The 16,011-nt window shown below is 49.9% G+C and overlaps 2 protein-coding genes across 4 annotated transcripts in view; both read left to right on the plus strand.

The window, feature by feature from the left end:
- Positions 1–5,913, plus strand: part of HIPK1 (homeodomain interacting protein kinase 1) — a 57,794-nt gene extending 51,881 nt beyond the window's left edge. For all 3 annotated transcript variants that reach the window (XM_038749548.1, XM_038749549.1, XM_038749550.1), the window contains one exon: positions 726–5,913. In XM_038749548.1, coding sequence (XP_038605476.1) covers positions 726–1,217 — 492 coding nt within the window. In that variant the 3' untranslated portion in view covers positions 1,218–5,913. The remainder of the gene's footprint in view (positions 1–725) is intronic.
- Positions 5,914–7,932: 2,019 nt separating this feature from the next.
- Positions 7,933–12,439, plus strand: OLFML3 (olfactomedin like 3). Its single transcript, XM_038749160.1, has 3 exons — positions 7,933–8,215; positions 8,700–8,982; positions 10,808–12,439. The coding sequence occupies exons 1-3, from the start codon at positions 8,102–8,104 to the stop codon at positions 11,620–11,622; spliced, it is 1,212 nt and encodes a 403-aa protein (XP_038605088.1). The 5' UTR covers positions 7,933–8,101; the 3' UTR covers positions 11,623–12,439.
- The last annotated feature ends 3,572 nt before the right edge of the window (positions 12,440–16,011 follow it).

The raw sequence follows: 16,011 nt of genomic DNA on the forward strand, positions 1-16,011 counted from the left end.
GTAAACCGAATGCTAGAGCTACATCTTTTCTGCCTGGCAAAGGATAAATAGGAGAATTAAAGCTAAAGATCTCAGCAAAAGGACTTGGCTACAGGCGCAAGTTGACAAAGTTGGTCATTCTTCATTGACCCAGATTAATCGACTCAATTAATTAATTGACTCCATACGCGCGCACACACACACACACACACACACACACACACACACTCTCACACACACAAAATCATAAAAAAATCTTGGAAAGATATTTGTATGTATGGGTTTACTTTGGGATTGTACATTTTAACGGGGGTTTAAAGCATTGAGAAAAGGGTAGTGGTAATAAGGAAAATGTAGAAAATAAGTACTAAGCAGTTAAGTAACTTTGGGGTTAGGTTTCTGACGAACCCAGTGTTAGGGGAGCCGCACAGCTATTTCTTCCAACGTCGCATCATGTTCTATGCAGAGAGAGAGAGAGAGGAAGATTTCCCAACAGCGTTCTATCCTAAATGCTTAGTGAAGATGAGGAAAAACTCCTCATCTAATTGGACCGGGGAAAGGGCAGTCCTACCTGGAGGCCAAGTGATGGATTATGTGGCCGGCCCCTGGACGACTGCCAGCCGGTAACCCGTGAGCTAGAGCTGCCCAAAAATGTTCCAAATGCGAGTCCCGCATCCAGCGGTTTCCTCAGCGTCCTAAAGCGGAATAACGTTCAGAGCCTTCCCTTCCCTTCTTGCTCCTTCCAGAACCAGCAGCAAGCGGTGTCGGTCCCGCAGGAGAGAAGCGGCAACTCTGCCTCTCGCCGGCAGCAAGCTTACGTGGCCCCGCTCACCTCCACCCTCTCTCAGGCTCCCTATACCTTCCAGCACAGCAGCCCACTGCACTCGACCGTGCACCCCCACCTGGCTACCGCCTCGGCCTCCGCTCACCTGCCAAGCCAGCCGCACGTCTACACCTACGCGGCCCCGACGACGGCCGCGGCGCTGGGCTCCACCAGTTCCATCGCCCACCTGTTCTCCCCTCAGGGTTCGTCGAGGCACACGGCCTATCCTAGCACTCTGGTCCACCAGGTCCCCGTGAGTGTGGGTCCCAGTCTGCTCACCTCTGCCAGCGTGGCCCCAGCCCAGTACCAGCACCAGTTTGCCACCCAGTCTTACATCGGGGCTTCCCGGGGCTCGACGATTTACACTGGATACCCGCTGAGCCCAACCAAGATTAACCAGTACTCCTACTTGTAGGAGGTGGGATCGGGCGGGCGTTGCTCAGAGCCATCGGTGGCTGGCGGCCAACTCCTGGCCAGCCATCGCTCCTCCGGGAAGCCAGCTGAAGTGGAAGGAAAGAAGGTCTTCCAGGGGGAACCAATCTTAACGTTGACTGCATTGTTGTAGTCTCCCAAAGTCTGTTCTGTTTTTTATTTTTCTGTTTTTTTGATAGTCTTTATGCAGATCGAGCAGTTCAGATACACACACACACACACACAACCATCCACCCCTAAGGAGCCAGTCTCTTCAGTAACCAGTAAAGCTTCCATTTTCGGATTGCCCATCAAAAACTATTTTAACATTCTGCCTTCTTATTTCTGTAGGTGTTTTTAAGTAGAGGCAAGAGCTCTGCTTTAATGCTGTTTTAATTGTTACAACTGGTTGGAATAAAGATGCCAGTGCAGAGTACTTTAAAACTAAGAGTATGGGGATGAAGAAGAAAAGTAATTTTTGGTAGGTAACAAATGCTTATTCACCAGGAAGTTCTAGCAACAGCTTGCACTAGTCTATGTTACTAGCAGGCATTTTCACTTAAGATATAATGTATGTTTATCTTTGTTTATGGGACATTTTAAACTTTTAGATTTTTTTGGTTTTGCACCCCAGATTATTCGTACTGGCCGGTGGCTATTTCTTTAGAACTAGTTCTGTATCGTTTTGAGTTGCTGCTGGAATTCTCGCTCTTGGTTATCTCTGTGCTTCATTTAAAGCCATTTTTAAAGGGCAGTTCACCTTCTGCCGCTCATCGGTGATCTGAGAATCTACTGAAACTGAAAATTCCAAATGCTCTCAAATTATTTTTAAGACGTCTGTCCCTGTGATTCAGCTAAACTCTTTATCACTGCAGAAGCCATTAAATTAAGGTGGTTTTCATTCTTTTCCAGTTATATGCACGATTGCTTTGGTTACGTGATACTGGCATATATGTTTGGCCCTTCTAAACTGTGAGCCCGTTGTTGGGTAGGGACCGTCTTTATGTGTTACCGATTTGTACTTCCCAAGCGCTTAATACAGTGCCCTGCACAAAGTAAGCGCTTAATAAATACGATTGAATGAATGAATATATGTCTGATTTGCTAAAGCTTGTGCTTTCAGCCGAGTGGGAGCAGAGCTGCACAAGTAGTTTTAAGTTTTCATTTGACACCAGACCTCTCAAAGGGCAGAATTTCTTTATTAAGCAGAAGGCTTTCACCTCTGCCCCCTTCTCCCCGCCCTCCCCCCCCACCCCAAACTCCTCTTTTATTTTACATGATTCACTTGGGGCGGAGTCAAGAATCTGAAACCAGATAAAAACCTTGTTGTGAATAGCTTTTTATACTTCGGAAAGATCAGCTTCCTTTGTACTCCAGCAACCAACTGAATGTTCTCTTATGACTTATACAGTAAATGCATGTAGGAATTGCAAAAAAAAAAAAAAAGAAAAAAAGGAAGAGGAAAAAAGATTTTAAAGTTTATTACTGAATTTAAAATATTTTAGAAGTTTTGTAATGGTGGTGTTTTAATATTTTACATAAATATGTACATATTGATTAGAAAAAATATAACAAGCAAAAATGTTCCTGCTCACCGAAATTGTCCTCTGTCTTTGTAATCAAGATGTGTAGTGGCTATACTTGAACAATGTACTTAGTGTGTGTGTCTAATCCTCAAGCCCGCCCCTCATGAAATTGATGTACCCATTGTATTTAAACCAAAATGAACTGATTACATGTTGGAATGTGTGTGAACCAGTTGCAGTTGTGTAGAGCACATCTCACTGTAGCACTGAGAGCAAGCAGTGGAGTCAGTCGCATGCAAAGAGAGAAGATCTTCGGGATTGTTTTGCACAGGTGTGTGTGGTGAGGAATCGTTTTGTGTTTGTTCCCCCCCAGCCCACAGCCATCCCCTCTTTCCTCTTATTGTAGTGCCTTATATGATAATGTAGTGTTGTTAGAGTTTACAGTGAGCTTGCCTTAGGATGGACCAGCAAGCCCTTATTGAATCTAAGCAGTTCACTGGGCTTCCCAGAACAGGACTAGCAGTTGTGTTGTGTAGATGCATTATTCTCAGTTTCCAAGCTGACGTTAAGAAAAAATAAATAAAGTCACATTCTCCCCTCCCCTTTCTTCCGGGAGCCATTTCCCAGGGTTTTTCCCCTCAGATGGCTTGCACACTGTGTTGCGTCACTTCTTCGAGTGTAGAAAACACTTGGGTAGTCAAGTCGATATCAGAAGAGTTTTTTTTCCCCCCCATTTTCTAAAGGTTATGCAGTCACCGTTGGTCTGAAATTATTTTGAGCACGGTGCTCCCTTGCATTAGTAAGATGTTTCTTGTAAAACATTGCTGATTAAAAAGCAAACAAAACTGATATTGTTTATACCAAAGAGAGCCTGTTGTTTTAGCTCACAATGTACTCATACCATTAGGAGTTTTGTGAGGCCGCTGTTGACAGGGAGCTCACAGAGAGGGGTCTCAGTTGGAGCGAAAGTATTAAAAGAAGATTAGGGTTCCCTGGCTCATGGGGTGAGGGGGGGACCTAGTGGCTTCACGGAACAACTATGCTTCCTTAGGGATCGTGCCCTCGACTCCTGTTCGGATCAAAGTCCAGGTGTAGCAGAGGGAGAGCTGTGGAAATGGGGAGAAGCAGGAGGCAGTCCGGAACCCAGAAAGGATTTTCCAGGGGGCAGTGCAGTGGGTTCCAGTGAGTATTTTTGTCTGAGTTGAAAGTAATGTATTTGGGGTAATAATTCTGGGACTGTAGAGATGGTGTGAGGGAGGTGAAAAGTGGAGCTGGGAGACTTCACGAGGCCCGCATCAGAGAGCTAGGTGCCGGGCCCCAGGCTGAAGAAATGTCGAGGGGATTGGAATCTTTTCATTATAAGAGAGTGCGAATTCCAAAAGGGGGCAGATAGCCAGCTGGATAGCCCACAAGAAGTCTGTGTTGCGTGTATTTTTTTTTAGACATTACACCGAGCTGTCTTTTGATGCTATAAATGTCAAGACAACCAAGCAGTTCGCATAGTTTCTGTCACTGGTGTTGCAATGTCCTTGTTGCTCTGTGTGATCTTTGTGTCTTCTTGTTGCCAGATAACATGCAAATTTGCCTTCCCAAATGCATGGTTTGTTTGTGATGAACACTTGCTGTTTTACCCTGCAATGGATGTTGATTGTTGTGTACACAGAAAGCATGAGATGCAGAAAAAAGAACCCCCCCGCCCCCACCCCGAACCTCTTGGAGGCTTTCGTAAAAATGTGAATCCGATCTCAAAGGAAAAAAAGCAAAAAAGGCTAAGATCTTTGCAGGCTGCTTACTCACCCAGGCAGGGTTCTAGTGTAAAGTATTTAAGAATTCTCCTTGTAAGGCTGTAAATTAAGTAACATTGCAGATTTACCAAAAGCTGCATACTAAATGTATCCACTGAGAGGGACTCTGCTTTATACTTGTCTTTCGAAAAAAAAAACCATCATTGAGGCTCAACGGTGGGAAAACCACACACGTCTAGTCCAGGGTCCTGAGTATAGAACGGCTCTGTTATCAGAAGCGACCTGGTGCCAAACCAGCTGAAAAAAAATAACACATCTTTTTTCAGAGTTTCTATTTCCAGCGTCTCTCACTGTGAAGCTTTGAGCAGTGAGAGTACCTCACAGTCCGTGCCATCTCTGCTCTCCCTGTACAAAGCTTGCGGGCGAATAATCCACTCTCCCTCCCCACTGCAGGTGGGGAGGCAGAGGCCACCGTCGGTGGCATCGAAAGATCTCTAGCCACAACAGCACCCGACCATGCACTGAGCCTGGAAAGCAGTTTTTTGTGTGGTGTTTTTTGTTTGTTTTGTTTTTGTGTATGTGTGTGTGCGTATGTAATCCCCGAAAGAGAAGTCCATTTCAGCTTAGGCCAGAAACGACATCTGATTGCTTGGGATGGCTCTGGAAATGGACCACCGTACGTTCCACCGCTCGAGAGGCTAGGGAACCGGCCTGTCCGCTGGTGGGGCCCGCTTGCGGAGGCAGTAATTTACCCCTCCTGCTTAGTGTTACACAAACTTCCTTGTTTGGGTTGGTTTGTTTGAAGATAGGAAACTCAGTTGCTTCTCAGTGTCAGGAACAGCCCACGCCTGCTTCCTTTTTTGATTTTTTGAACTGATGGATGGTGCCGCATGTCTACATGGGTGTTTGTTGCTCAACTTTATATAATGTGTGATTTCCGATTCAGCTTGAAAAATAATCTCACTACATGTAGCAGTACATTATATGTACATTATATGTAATGTTAGTATTTCTGCTTCGAATCCTTGGTATTGCAATGGAATTCCTACTTTATTAAATGTATTTGATATGCTAGTTATTGTGTGAGATTTAAACCTTTTTTTCCTCCCTCTTATGGTTGTGCTCATCCTTTTACAAGCCTCTAGAAACAGGTAGTTTCTGAGAATTACTGATCTATGTTTGTATTGCAGATGTACTTAGGGGGTATGTAAAATAATCATTTTAACAAAAGAAATATAGATATTTAAAATTTAATACTAACTATGGGAAAAGGGTCCATTGTGAAAACATAGTTTATCTTTGGATTCAATGTTTGTCTTTGGTTTTACAAAGTAGCTTGTATTTTCAGTATTTTCTACATAATATGGTAAAATGTAGAGCAATTGCATTGCATCAATAAAATGGGTTAATTTTCTGTACTCTAATCACGCGGCTGTGTCTGACTCCTGTTGTCCAGAAAACGATCCGCTGATCATCTGTTGCCAGCTGTTTGTGGAGTGGCTGTGCCTGGTAGGGGCCGTGCCCTCAGACTAATTACCACCCAAGGCGGAGGGTCCTGGCATTTTAATCAAGGCTCTTAATGTGGTCATTTGTCAGGGAGATTAATCGAGTGATCCCCCCCCAAGTACTTTATCACGTCAGAAAAAAAGTAGTAAAGTAGTACTTTGAAGACAGAGTGCAGGAGGAACAAGAGAGGTAAGATGAAGCTGACTTTTTTTTGAAAAATGTCCAAATTCCCTGTAGTCTGAGTGCTTTAGGATTCAAATTAGTTCATTCCCTGAGTAGGTCTGTTTAATGAATTAGGGCAGACCCAACAAAAAGGCAGGTAGAGAAATGTTTAAGTGGCCAAGTTTTCCCAAACCTTTATTTAGGCTCCTCCAGATTTCTAGGGGTCTTTTGGGGTGGGGTGTTTTTTGTTTTTTTCCCCTTTCCTTGGGGTTTTCTGAGACTTACTACTCAATAGGGTGACAGTTTGGCCGAGTGGGAAAATCTGGGGCTCGGGGTCCGGAGACCCGGGTTTGAGCCCCAGCTCTGTTACTGGACTACTGCATAGCAATGGGCAAGTCATGACCTCTTGGCTTCAGTTTCCGTATGTATAAAATTGGGACAAGATAAATTACGAAGTTTGTGTGGGACAAGGACTGTGTTCAATCTCATGACCTTGTATCTACCACAGTGCTTAGCGCAAAGGATGCTTAATTGCCATTTAAAAAAAATTCATTGTTGCAGCTAGAGCCCTACCTAAAGGAATTCTGAATTTCAGCTTGGATTTCTGACCTCAGAATAAACACCATCTCAATTTGATGCAGAGATTGAAGGTTGGAGGAAAGGAGGTCATGGTAAGGTGGTCTTGGGCTGTCCCCCTTCCTAGGGTGACCATGTATCCAGTATTAATCCGCCCTACCACCTAGCACTAGGAGTCGGCGGAGAAACGTCAGATATCCTTGAGAGCCATCTGTGGTCATCCAACTCCCTGCCCTTGTTACCGAGCGTTACCTAGCCTGGGACCTGCCAAGCAGGCTGAACTTGAGCCGAGCTGCCAAGCGAAAATCGATCAGGGTGCGTGCTGAGAAACACCAGGATCTCACCATTGGTTTGGGGTGGGGAAATCAGGGATTGTGCCTCCCCAGCAGGAATGGAATTAAGACTCTGAGTCACTGGCCTCCTGCGACACTCTCTCCTTCAGGTTAATCCTCACTGCATCATTGCTGGCTGGGGGTTGAGTGATGAGGGTTGAAGCAGGGTGTAGATCCCCATCCATTCCTGCCAACTGCCCCGCAAGTGTAGCCAGGGGTGGCCCACCATGTGTGTCTTCATTCACGTCTTCTCTCCACCCCAAACTTGGGCTGTTATGGGGAAAGGTGTGGAGCACTGGGGCCCGTAGGTCTGTCGGGATTTGGTGGGGAGAGTTTGAGTCGATTCTATCCCCTCATCAGCCCCTTGGGCTAGGCTTAACCTGGGCCTCAGATCTTTTTTTTCCCCCCAACTCCAGGTTGAAAGTGGCTGCGTTTCTGGGCTTAAGCACAAGATGGTGCCAATGAACTACCGATCGAGTCAGACCAGAGGGAAAACACCACTGTTCCCATCCTTTGGACCCAAGGGCTCACACAGACAGGCCCAGAAACTCCTTGTCCAGTGGGATCATTAGCCTGGCTCCGAGGGAGAGATTAATGGAGAAGTAGTCTAGTAGAGGGGTAGAATTCACGGAGAAATCAGCGTTGGGACACACGATCTCGAGTCCTAAGGATGGGATTTCCAAAGAAACAATCTTTGGGCATCTCCCCCCGGGAACGTGACTCGACTTTAGAGCCAGGCCCGGGGCAGCCTGTCCCCTAGGCCCAAGGAGCTGGGAATGAGATGGTTAAGGCTTCTGGTCTCCGTCCGCAGCCCAAGAGGGGGGCCATCTGGGTTTGATTAGCCCTGGTGGGATGAGATCGCATTCCAGAGTGGTGAGACACAGAGACGGGCTGGAGAGAAAGAAGCAGTACCGCCCCTCTTCTCCTCCTTTCCCCACCCCTTTCTTGAACCTCAACCGCTCCTCGGCCTTCTCATCAGTTGTGCAAAAACGCAAGCTACTTTCCCGTCTCCTTCCCTCTGTCCCAGTGGCACATTGTGCCATGGAGCCCTGGGCTCCCGTCCTTGTCCTGCTCCTCCTTGCCCTACCCAGGCCCGTGCAGGGGCAGCAGCATCACCTCATGGAGTACATGGAGCGCCGCCTCGCTTCCCTGGAGGTGAGGTACTCCCTACCCTGACTCCTTCATTCCCCTTCCCCACCGTCCCCTTCCACTCGGTTCTTTCCCCTGCAGCTCGTTTAACCCAGTGACACCTAGACTTACAGAATGAGAACAAATCAAGGTCCCACACAGGGACCTTGTGACTGCCATCAAAACCTGGGCTGTATCCCTCCTCCTCCTTTCCCCTTCTCTGCCTTCTCCACCTCTATTTGGAGTTTTTTCCTGGTTCCATGTAGAAGCAGGGGCCACCCAAAGTTGAGATTTCTTGCCTGCGGCAGCTCCTGAAAAATGAGAACGGGGTCTATCTGGAACCTCTTCTCCTATAGGATCACCCTCCAGGGACTCTGGAGTGAGTGCTTGGAACCAACCCCACGTTCTAGCTTCACGGCAAGGGGAGGTCCCTAGGTTGCTCCCCCCGTTGGGCCCCTCTGCCCTCAGTAGGCCTTATTCTTCTCCATCCTCCTCCCTCCCCCGCCGCCAGGAACGGCTCTCCCAGTGCCAGGACCAGAGCAGTCGGCACGCGGCAGAGCTGCGCGAGTTCAAGAACAAGATGCTGCCGCTGTTGGAAGGGGCGGAGAAGGAGAGGGAGGCGCTGCGGACCGAGGCGGAGAGCACGGCTGCGCGGTTGGACAGGCTGGAGCGTGAAGTTGACTACCTGGAGACTCAGAACCCAGCCCTGCCCTGCATAGACATGGAGGAGAAGGTGACAGGGCCAGGGACCAAGACCAAGGGCCGGAGAAATGAGAAGTATGACTTGCTGACAGGTGAGGGACCAGAGCATAGAACCGCTCCTCCCCCACTCCTACTTCCTCCTATCTTCAGTCCTCGTTCAGTCCATCAGTGGTATTTACTGAGCGCTTACTTTGGGCAGAGAACACTGTACTAAGTAAGCGCTTGGGAGAATACAGTAGAACTGATGGACATGATCCCTGCCCTCGAATCACTTACAAGCCAGTGGAGGAGGCAGACATTATAATTATTACAGAGAGGGGAAGCAGCAGCATATAAGGATATGGACATAAGTGCTGTGGGATTGAAGGTAGGGTGCTTAGGACCCCAAGTATATAGGGGACACAAAAGCGAGGGAGGATAATAATACTGATGATATTTGTTAAGCGCTTACTATGTGCCAAGCACTATTCTAAGTGCTAGGGTACATAATAAGGTAATCAGGTTGCCCCATGTGGGGCTCACAGACTTAATCCCCATTTTACGGATGAGGTAACCGAGGCACAGAAAGTTAAGTGACTTGCCCAAGGTCACACAGTAGACAAGTGGTGGAGCCGGGATTAGAACCCATGACCTTCTGAGTCCCAGCCCAGGCTTAATCCACTACACCGTGGTAGATGAGGGGTTAGTCAGGGAAGACTTCCTGGAGGGAAACTGATTTTAGGTAGGGCTTTGAAAGTGGAGCGAGTGGGTGGCCTCTTGGATATGAAGACGGAGGGAGCTGTAGGCAGGAGGAAGGACATAAGCAAGGGGTCACTGGCAACTGTCTCTTCAGTTCCGAGTCCAGGTGGCCTTCACCTCCTTTCCTCATTTTCTTTTAGCCTCAGTCAGTTAGTGAGCACTTGCTGTGTGCAGAGCACATTCTAGGCAAGGAGAAGGGTGCTGTTTCTCAACTCCCTGAACAGCCAGTGGGCTTGAGGAGTGGAGAAGCTGGGGCTGGGAGCTCTGCCAGGAGGAAATTCATCCCAGTCCTCGGCCGTCCTGGAGGCCCCAGGATTTGAGAGAGTTGAGCAGCAGCCCCCTCCTACTCCAAGTTATAATCCATAGCAGAGGAGGACAGGCAATAAAACGGGGCTGGGGCAGGAAAGAATGGGGTGGTAGTAGCGGTGTGGTTTAGTGGAAAGAGCACAGGCTTTGGAGTCAGAGGACGTGGGTTTTAATTCCAGCTCTGCCCCTTGTCTGCTCTGTGACCTTGGGCAAGCCACTTAACTTCTCTGTGCCTCAGTTACCTCATCTGTAAAATAGGGATTAAGATTGTGAACCCAACATGGGACAACCTTGTATCTACTAGAACAGTGCTCGGCACATAATAAATGCTTAACAAATACCATAATCATCATCATCATCACTTGACAAATACCATTATTATTAATATTTATTTAATGCCTATTCTGCGATGCACTGTACTAAGTACTGGGAAAGAAACACATGGCTGAGATAGGTGCAGTCCCTGGCCCTTAAGGGCCTCCTGGTTTAAGAATGAGGAGAGGGTAGTGGGGGCTTGGTGATGGACACATAAGGAAAGTCAAACAAAAGGGGAGTTGGCACCTAGGTAAGCAGTTGAGACTAGGCTCTCCATTGGTAAAAGGCTGGGGATTGCCCCTTCTTTCTTTCCCACCCCTTCCCTAAATCCACCCAGCTTCAAGCAGCAAGAAGTCTGACCACAAAGTTGGGCACCACAAAGGATTTCCGGGTAGCCGGGTTTGAGAAACGCTGGAAAGAGGATTCGGGTGACATTTCCGGATCCTCTCCCTAGAGACCTGTAGAAAATTCCAGCTGTCTGAGCCGGGGAGGTTTATGAGGGGTGGGCAGGCTCGAAGTGTGGGAATGATTCTATTTCTCTCTCCCACCGGCGCCTAGACTGTGGTGATACCATCTCCCAGGTGAGATCCATGAAGATCCTGAAGCGGTTTGGGGGCCCCGCGGGGCTGTGGACCAAGGACCCTCTGGGGCCAGCGGAAAAAATCTTTGTGCTAGACGGGACGCAGAACGACACGGCCTACATCTTCCCGCGGCTGCGTGACTTCACCCTGGCATCTGCTGCTCGCAAGGCAGGCCGGGTGCGGCTCCCTTTCCCCTGGGTGGGGACGGGTCACCTGGTGTACGGTGGCTTCCTCTATTTCGTGCGGCGGCCCCCAGGAGGCCCTGGCGGGGGCGGGGAGAACACGCTACAGCTCATAAAGTTCCACATGGCCAACCGGACCGTGGTGGACAGTTCTGTGTTTCCCGCCGAGGGGCTCATTCCACCCTACAGCCTGAACGGAGCCACCTACATTGATCTGGCAGCAGATGAAGAAGGACTGTGGGCCGTGTATGCCACGAGGGAGGATGACAGGCACCTCTGCCTGGCCAAGCTGGACCCGCAGACGTTGGATACAGAGCAGCAGTGGGACACTCCCTGCCCCCGGGAAGGGGCCGAGAGCGCTTTCGTTATATGCGGGGCCCTTTACGTGGTCTACAACACCCGCCCACCCAGCCGGGCCCGGGTCCAGTGCGTCTTCGATGCCAGCGGTGCCCTGGCCCCCGAGCACGCCGCCCTCGTCTACTTCCCCCGACGCTACGGGGCCCACGCCAGCGTCCGCTACAACCCCCGTGAGCGCCAGCTCTATGCGTGGGACGATGGGTACCAGATTGTCTACAAGCTAGAGATGCGCAAGAAGGAGGCAGAGGTCTAATAGATCAAGCTGTGGTTGCCCTCCCTCCATGTCCCTGCACCAGGTTGATGATTGGGCATAACTATTCCTACTCCCAGAACTAGGCTGTATTTCTTAGCCTTTCCCTGGGCTCCCCACGAATCTTTCAGTGTCCCCGCAATGGACACATTAATTTTAAAAGTCTCTACTCCCTGACATGTGGGCAAGCCCTCCCTTCCCCTCCCCGCCCCTCACCCCCACATTTAGCCTGTGGTAACTCTCCCCACCGGTCACCATAGTCCTGGCCTGTTCCCCCACTCCCTCAACTCATCCAAAATGGCCTTCACCTCCAAGGTTCAGGCCCAAATTCTAGCATTTTAGTTTCCCTGAGGGCAAATTTTCATTAACCCCATACTCTTGCAAAACCGACTAGAAACCCAACTGTGTTCAGTGAAAAAGAAGATAAAATTTGGACCTCCTCTTTTCAAGCAAGCATGATCACCAGGGTTTCACCATGGAAAAACACTGCTCAGATCCCCAGGTCTCAGTTCTCATGTGTTAAGCAAATTTGGGCAGAATACTTATCCCGCTATCACTGTGCTAATTCTGGTGAATCTCTTTCCCTTCCCCAACCCAGTGCCCGGCTCTGAGAGCATGGCAGTCACAGGAGACTGTAAGAAGTATATGGCTCCCTGCTCTTGGAGCCTGGGGAAACAAACCTTAGAATGAAAAAAAAAACCAGCAGGTGATGAGAGGGTGTACTTTGGCTCCGGGTGTCCTGCATCCCGGGGTCTACAGTGATTTCTGAGAATCTGATTTTTTGTATTGTGACATTTTGCATTAAAGGAAAAATCCACCACTCAGACTCCTGCGTCCTCCCCGCACAGAGAACTCCTTTCATTCTGCCCTCGAGGCCTCTTTTGTGGTTTTGATCTGACAAGAGTGGACATGCACATTGATGTCTTTTGCAGAGCAAACAGGCATGTGCTCTGTGAAGTTGAGGAAGAATCTCTGCGGAGGGTGGGGGGTGGAGGTGAAGGAGGGGGCGGTGCTCAGACCGGATTTTTGCTCTTTTATTCCTCACTCTGATTTCTCGCTAAGGACCTAAGCCTCCGTGGCCTCCTGAGTTTCATATTGTGAGGTCTGCTTTCTGTGGGTCCTGCCAGTGCTGCTAGAATGGGGAGAGAGCCCATTGCTATGTGGTCTGATTTCCTCCTGGTCAGGCCCACGTGCCCAGTCTCTAAGGGACTCAGCTCTCCTGGTGCCTGAACTGGAGCCTGGTATGGAAAGATTTCCCTAAGCCATTCATTCAGTGAGTTTGTGGAATGATTTGTTAGGACATACTGGAGAGAGGGTCAGACTATTCTTTCTGACCTGCCTGGATCAGACCCTTAGCCCTGTCTTTGTTTCTTTGTTCTTTTCTCCACCACACATGGCTTCTTCTGTCCAGGTTCCTGACATCAGTGGGGGGAAAGGGGAAAAGGAAAGGAATCGAGGTAAGAACTGTGTTCCCAAAACATCACTGTGGGGCCCGCCCAAGTGGGGATGATGTCTAATGTGGGGCTGGTTGGCACCACTAATCACTGCTTTTCAGCTCACGGAGCCATCAGCCCACGCAACATCTGGAGGAGCAAGCGTTTGTGGTTTATATGTCGTATAAGGAGACAGGACGGCCTCTCAGGATTGCAGGGAAGAATGGCTAAAGTGTCAGGAGACAAATGTGTTGCCACAGCGGGTATTAATGCAACTGAGCAAATAGGCCCATCACACGTATGTGTCTGTTTCTTCAAGTCTCTACGTTTGCATCAGTGTGAGAAGTTGGGTGCCTGTTCAAATATGAGGGTCCATGGGAATATGTGTGTGTGAGCATGTCTGCCCGTGTGAGGTGTCCGTGAGAAGTGTGTATTTATATGTTAGTCTGCGAGAGTATTTGAGGTGTCTGTGAGAAACATGTATTTGTACGTTAGTCCATGAGAGTATATATGAGGTGCTTGTGAGGAGTGTGTATACGTTAGCCTATGAGAGTATGTGAGGTGGGTTGGTGTGTAAACACCTTTAGTCTTTTTTTTTTTTCCAAACAGGGACGTAAAGGCTCCTTTTCTAAAGCATTGAAAGTTCTACAGCAAAGTTGGCATACACTTCTTCTGAAAGAGCAGAACCTCTAGGGACCTGTCATGAATTGCTTTTTCTGTTTTTTCTCTTGATTTTTCTACACAACAGAGAGCTGTTTTGGACAGCCAGAGGAGCTGTGTGGGCAGATGTAGTGAACTGTCCAACTTAATTACATTAAGCTAACCGCTTCTCACGGAGCCTGACTCTCCGGATCGGAGCCAATGTACAAGATAAATAAATAAAAACCCATCTCAGGTTTGGGCAGAAATGGGTCTGGCTGCCAAAAGAGAGTTCGGGAAGAGCCTAGAACAGCAGGGTTGGGGGGAAGGAGAAGGGTGGAAAGGGAGCAGGGAGCAAAGAAGACAAGGGGGAGAGGCCGCGTCCCTGGCCTTTGTCCAGGCCAACCAGACCGGGCTGGGCCAGGAGACTCCAGATGTTGCTGGTTGGGCAGACACCCTGCCCGTCAAGTTGGACTTGTGGTGGAGGCCTAAGACTCCCCCTGCACAGGGCCTCCAAGGGAGCCTCCTACCCTCTATCCTTCCTTCTGCAGCTGACCCCCCTCCCATCCCATCCCTCCCCTCCCCCTGCTGCCAACTCCCCCGCACCCTCCATTCATTCATTCATTCTTCATTCAATCGTATTTATTGAACGCTTACTGTGTGCAGAGCACTGTACTAAGCGCTTGGGAAGTACAAGTCGGCAACATACAGAGACGGTCCCTACCCAACAACGGGCTCACAGTCTAGAAGCAGCGTGGCTCAGTGGAAAGAGCACGGGCTTTGGAGTCCGAGATCATGGGTTTGAATCCCAGCTCTGCCACATGTCTGCCGTGTGACCTTGGGCAAGTCATTTCTCTGAGCCTCAGTGACCTCATCTGTAAAGTGGGGATTAAAACTGTGAGCCCCACGTGGGACAACCTGATATCCCCCCCCAGCGCTTAGAACAGTGCTTGGCACATAGTAAGCGCTTAACAAATGCCATTATTATTATTATTATTTTTACAAGGGGGAGACAGAATCCACCCCTTCCCCCTGCAGCTGACCATCCTCCACCCCTTCCCCCTGCAGCCAACCCCCTCCCACCCTCCATCCTTCCCCCTGCAGCCGAATCCCCTTCCTCTCTCCACCCCTTCCCCCGTAGACAGCCTCCCTCCCACCCTCCATCCTTCCCCCTGTAGACAGCCTCCCTCCCACCCTTCACCCCTTCCCCCTGCAGACAGCTTCCACCCCCACCCGCTCCATCCATCCATCCATCCATCCATCCATCCATCCATCCATCCATCCCCCCATCCATCCATCCATCCCCTGCTTCCGACCCCTCTCCCCTCGGCAGGCTGCTCTGCCCCCGCAGCCGGCCTCCCGCAGCGGTCCTCCCCCTTGCCCTCCCCGCTGTCCCGCAGCCAGCTTCCCCCCCCCAACCCCCTGCAACCCTTTCTTCCGCAGCTGAGAACCCTTTTACCCCCGCATCCACTACCTGGCAGGGGGCGGGGGGCTCTTGGTGACTTTCCAAGCCCGAGCTTTCCTTCCCCCACCTCACTCCCACCACCCCAGCAATTGTGTGTGTGTGTGTGTGTGTGTGTGTGTGTCCCAAAGGCCACACTCCAGGACTGGAATGTCCACCCCAACTGCGGGGGGGGGGGGTCCTCCAGAGACAGGAGACCCCAGGCCCTGTCCCTCCCCCCCTCCCTGGGAGGCCGGCCGGCCTCTCTTCCCCCACCCCCGCCACCTCCAGCATCTTGCCGCGGTCAGCATCTTTGGCTTGGGGCCCCAGCTGCCCGCTGACAAATTGAAATGGAAATCTTGTTCAACCTAAATCAACAGGATCGGGGGAGGGGGGTGGTGCAGTTGTTTACATACTGCTGCCACTTCTCCTGCAATCAAACCTTCCTCCACTTCCTCAACCCCGATCCAAGCAGAGCCCAAACTCCTCTTTTCCCCACACGCTTCCCCCTTCCTTTTGTCCTCCCCTTGCCAACTTTATTCTGCTTGCTCCCCTGTTCCTCCTCTCCTCTCCCTTTACACGGCACCTGCTCTCCCCTTTTCTCCTCACCTTCCCAGGCTGAGTCCTACCTCTCCTTATCCCTCCTCTTTGGCTCTGGTCTTTCCTCTTTCAGCTCCCTTCCTCAGATTCACTGCTTCAGGGATTTCTCCCCTAGCAGCCTCCTCACCCCTTTCCTGGCCTTGGGTTTAACTGTCTGTTTTGTCCAGCTGTCCCTCTGGGGCCTTGGTCAGAGGCTGTGTTTTGGGGTCCTGACAGAGCTCCCCCCAACACTCCAAGTTCCCCTTCCTCTCAAGTAAAGTTTGGCTATTTGACCCCAGT

This window comes from Tachyglossus aculeatus, chromosome 7 (assembly GCF_015852505.1).
Source record: "Tachyglossus aculeatus isolate mTacAcu1 chromosome 7, mTacAcu1.pri, whole genome shotgun sequence".
In the NCBI taxonomy this organism is placed as follows: domain Eukaryota; kingdom Metazoa; phylum Chordata; class Mammalia; order Monotremata; family Tachyglossidae; genus Tachyglossus; species Tachyglossus aculeatus.

What these genes read in the sequence shown, in the direction of transcription:
- OLFML3 (XM_038749160.1), top strand. Translation starts at nt 8,102, where the DNA reads ATGGAGCCCTGGGCTCCCGTCCTTGTCCTGCTCCTCCTTGCCCTACCC. An exon ending in GCCGCCTCGCTTCCCTGGAG is followed by an intron (nt 8,216 to 8,699) that starts GTGAGGTACTCC and finishes CCCCGCCGCCAG; the next exon opens with GAACGGCTCTCCCAGTGCCA. An exon ending in GAAGTATGACTTGCTGACAG is followed by an intron (nt 8,983 to 10,807) that starts GTGAGGGACCAG and finishes ACCGGCGCCTAG; the next exon opens with ACTGTGGTGATACCATCTCC.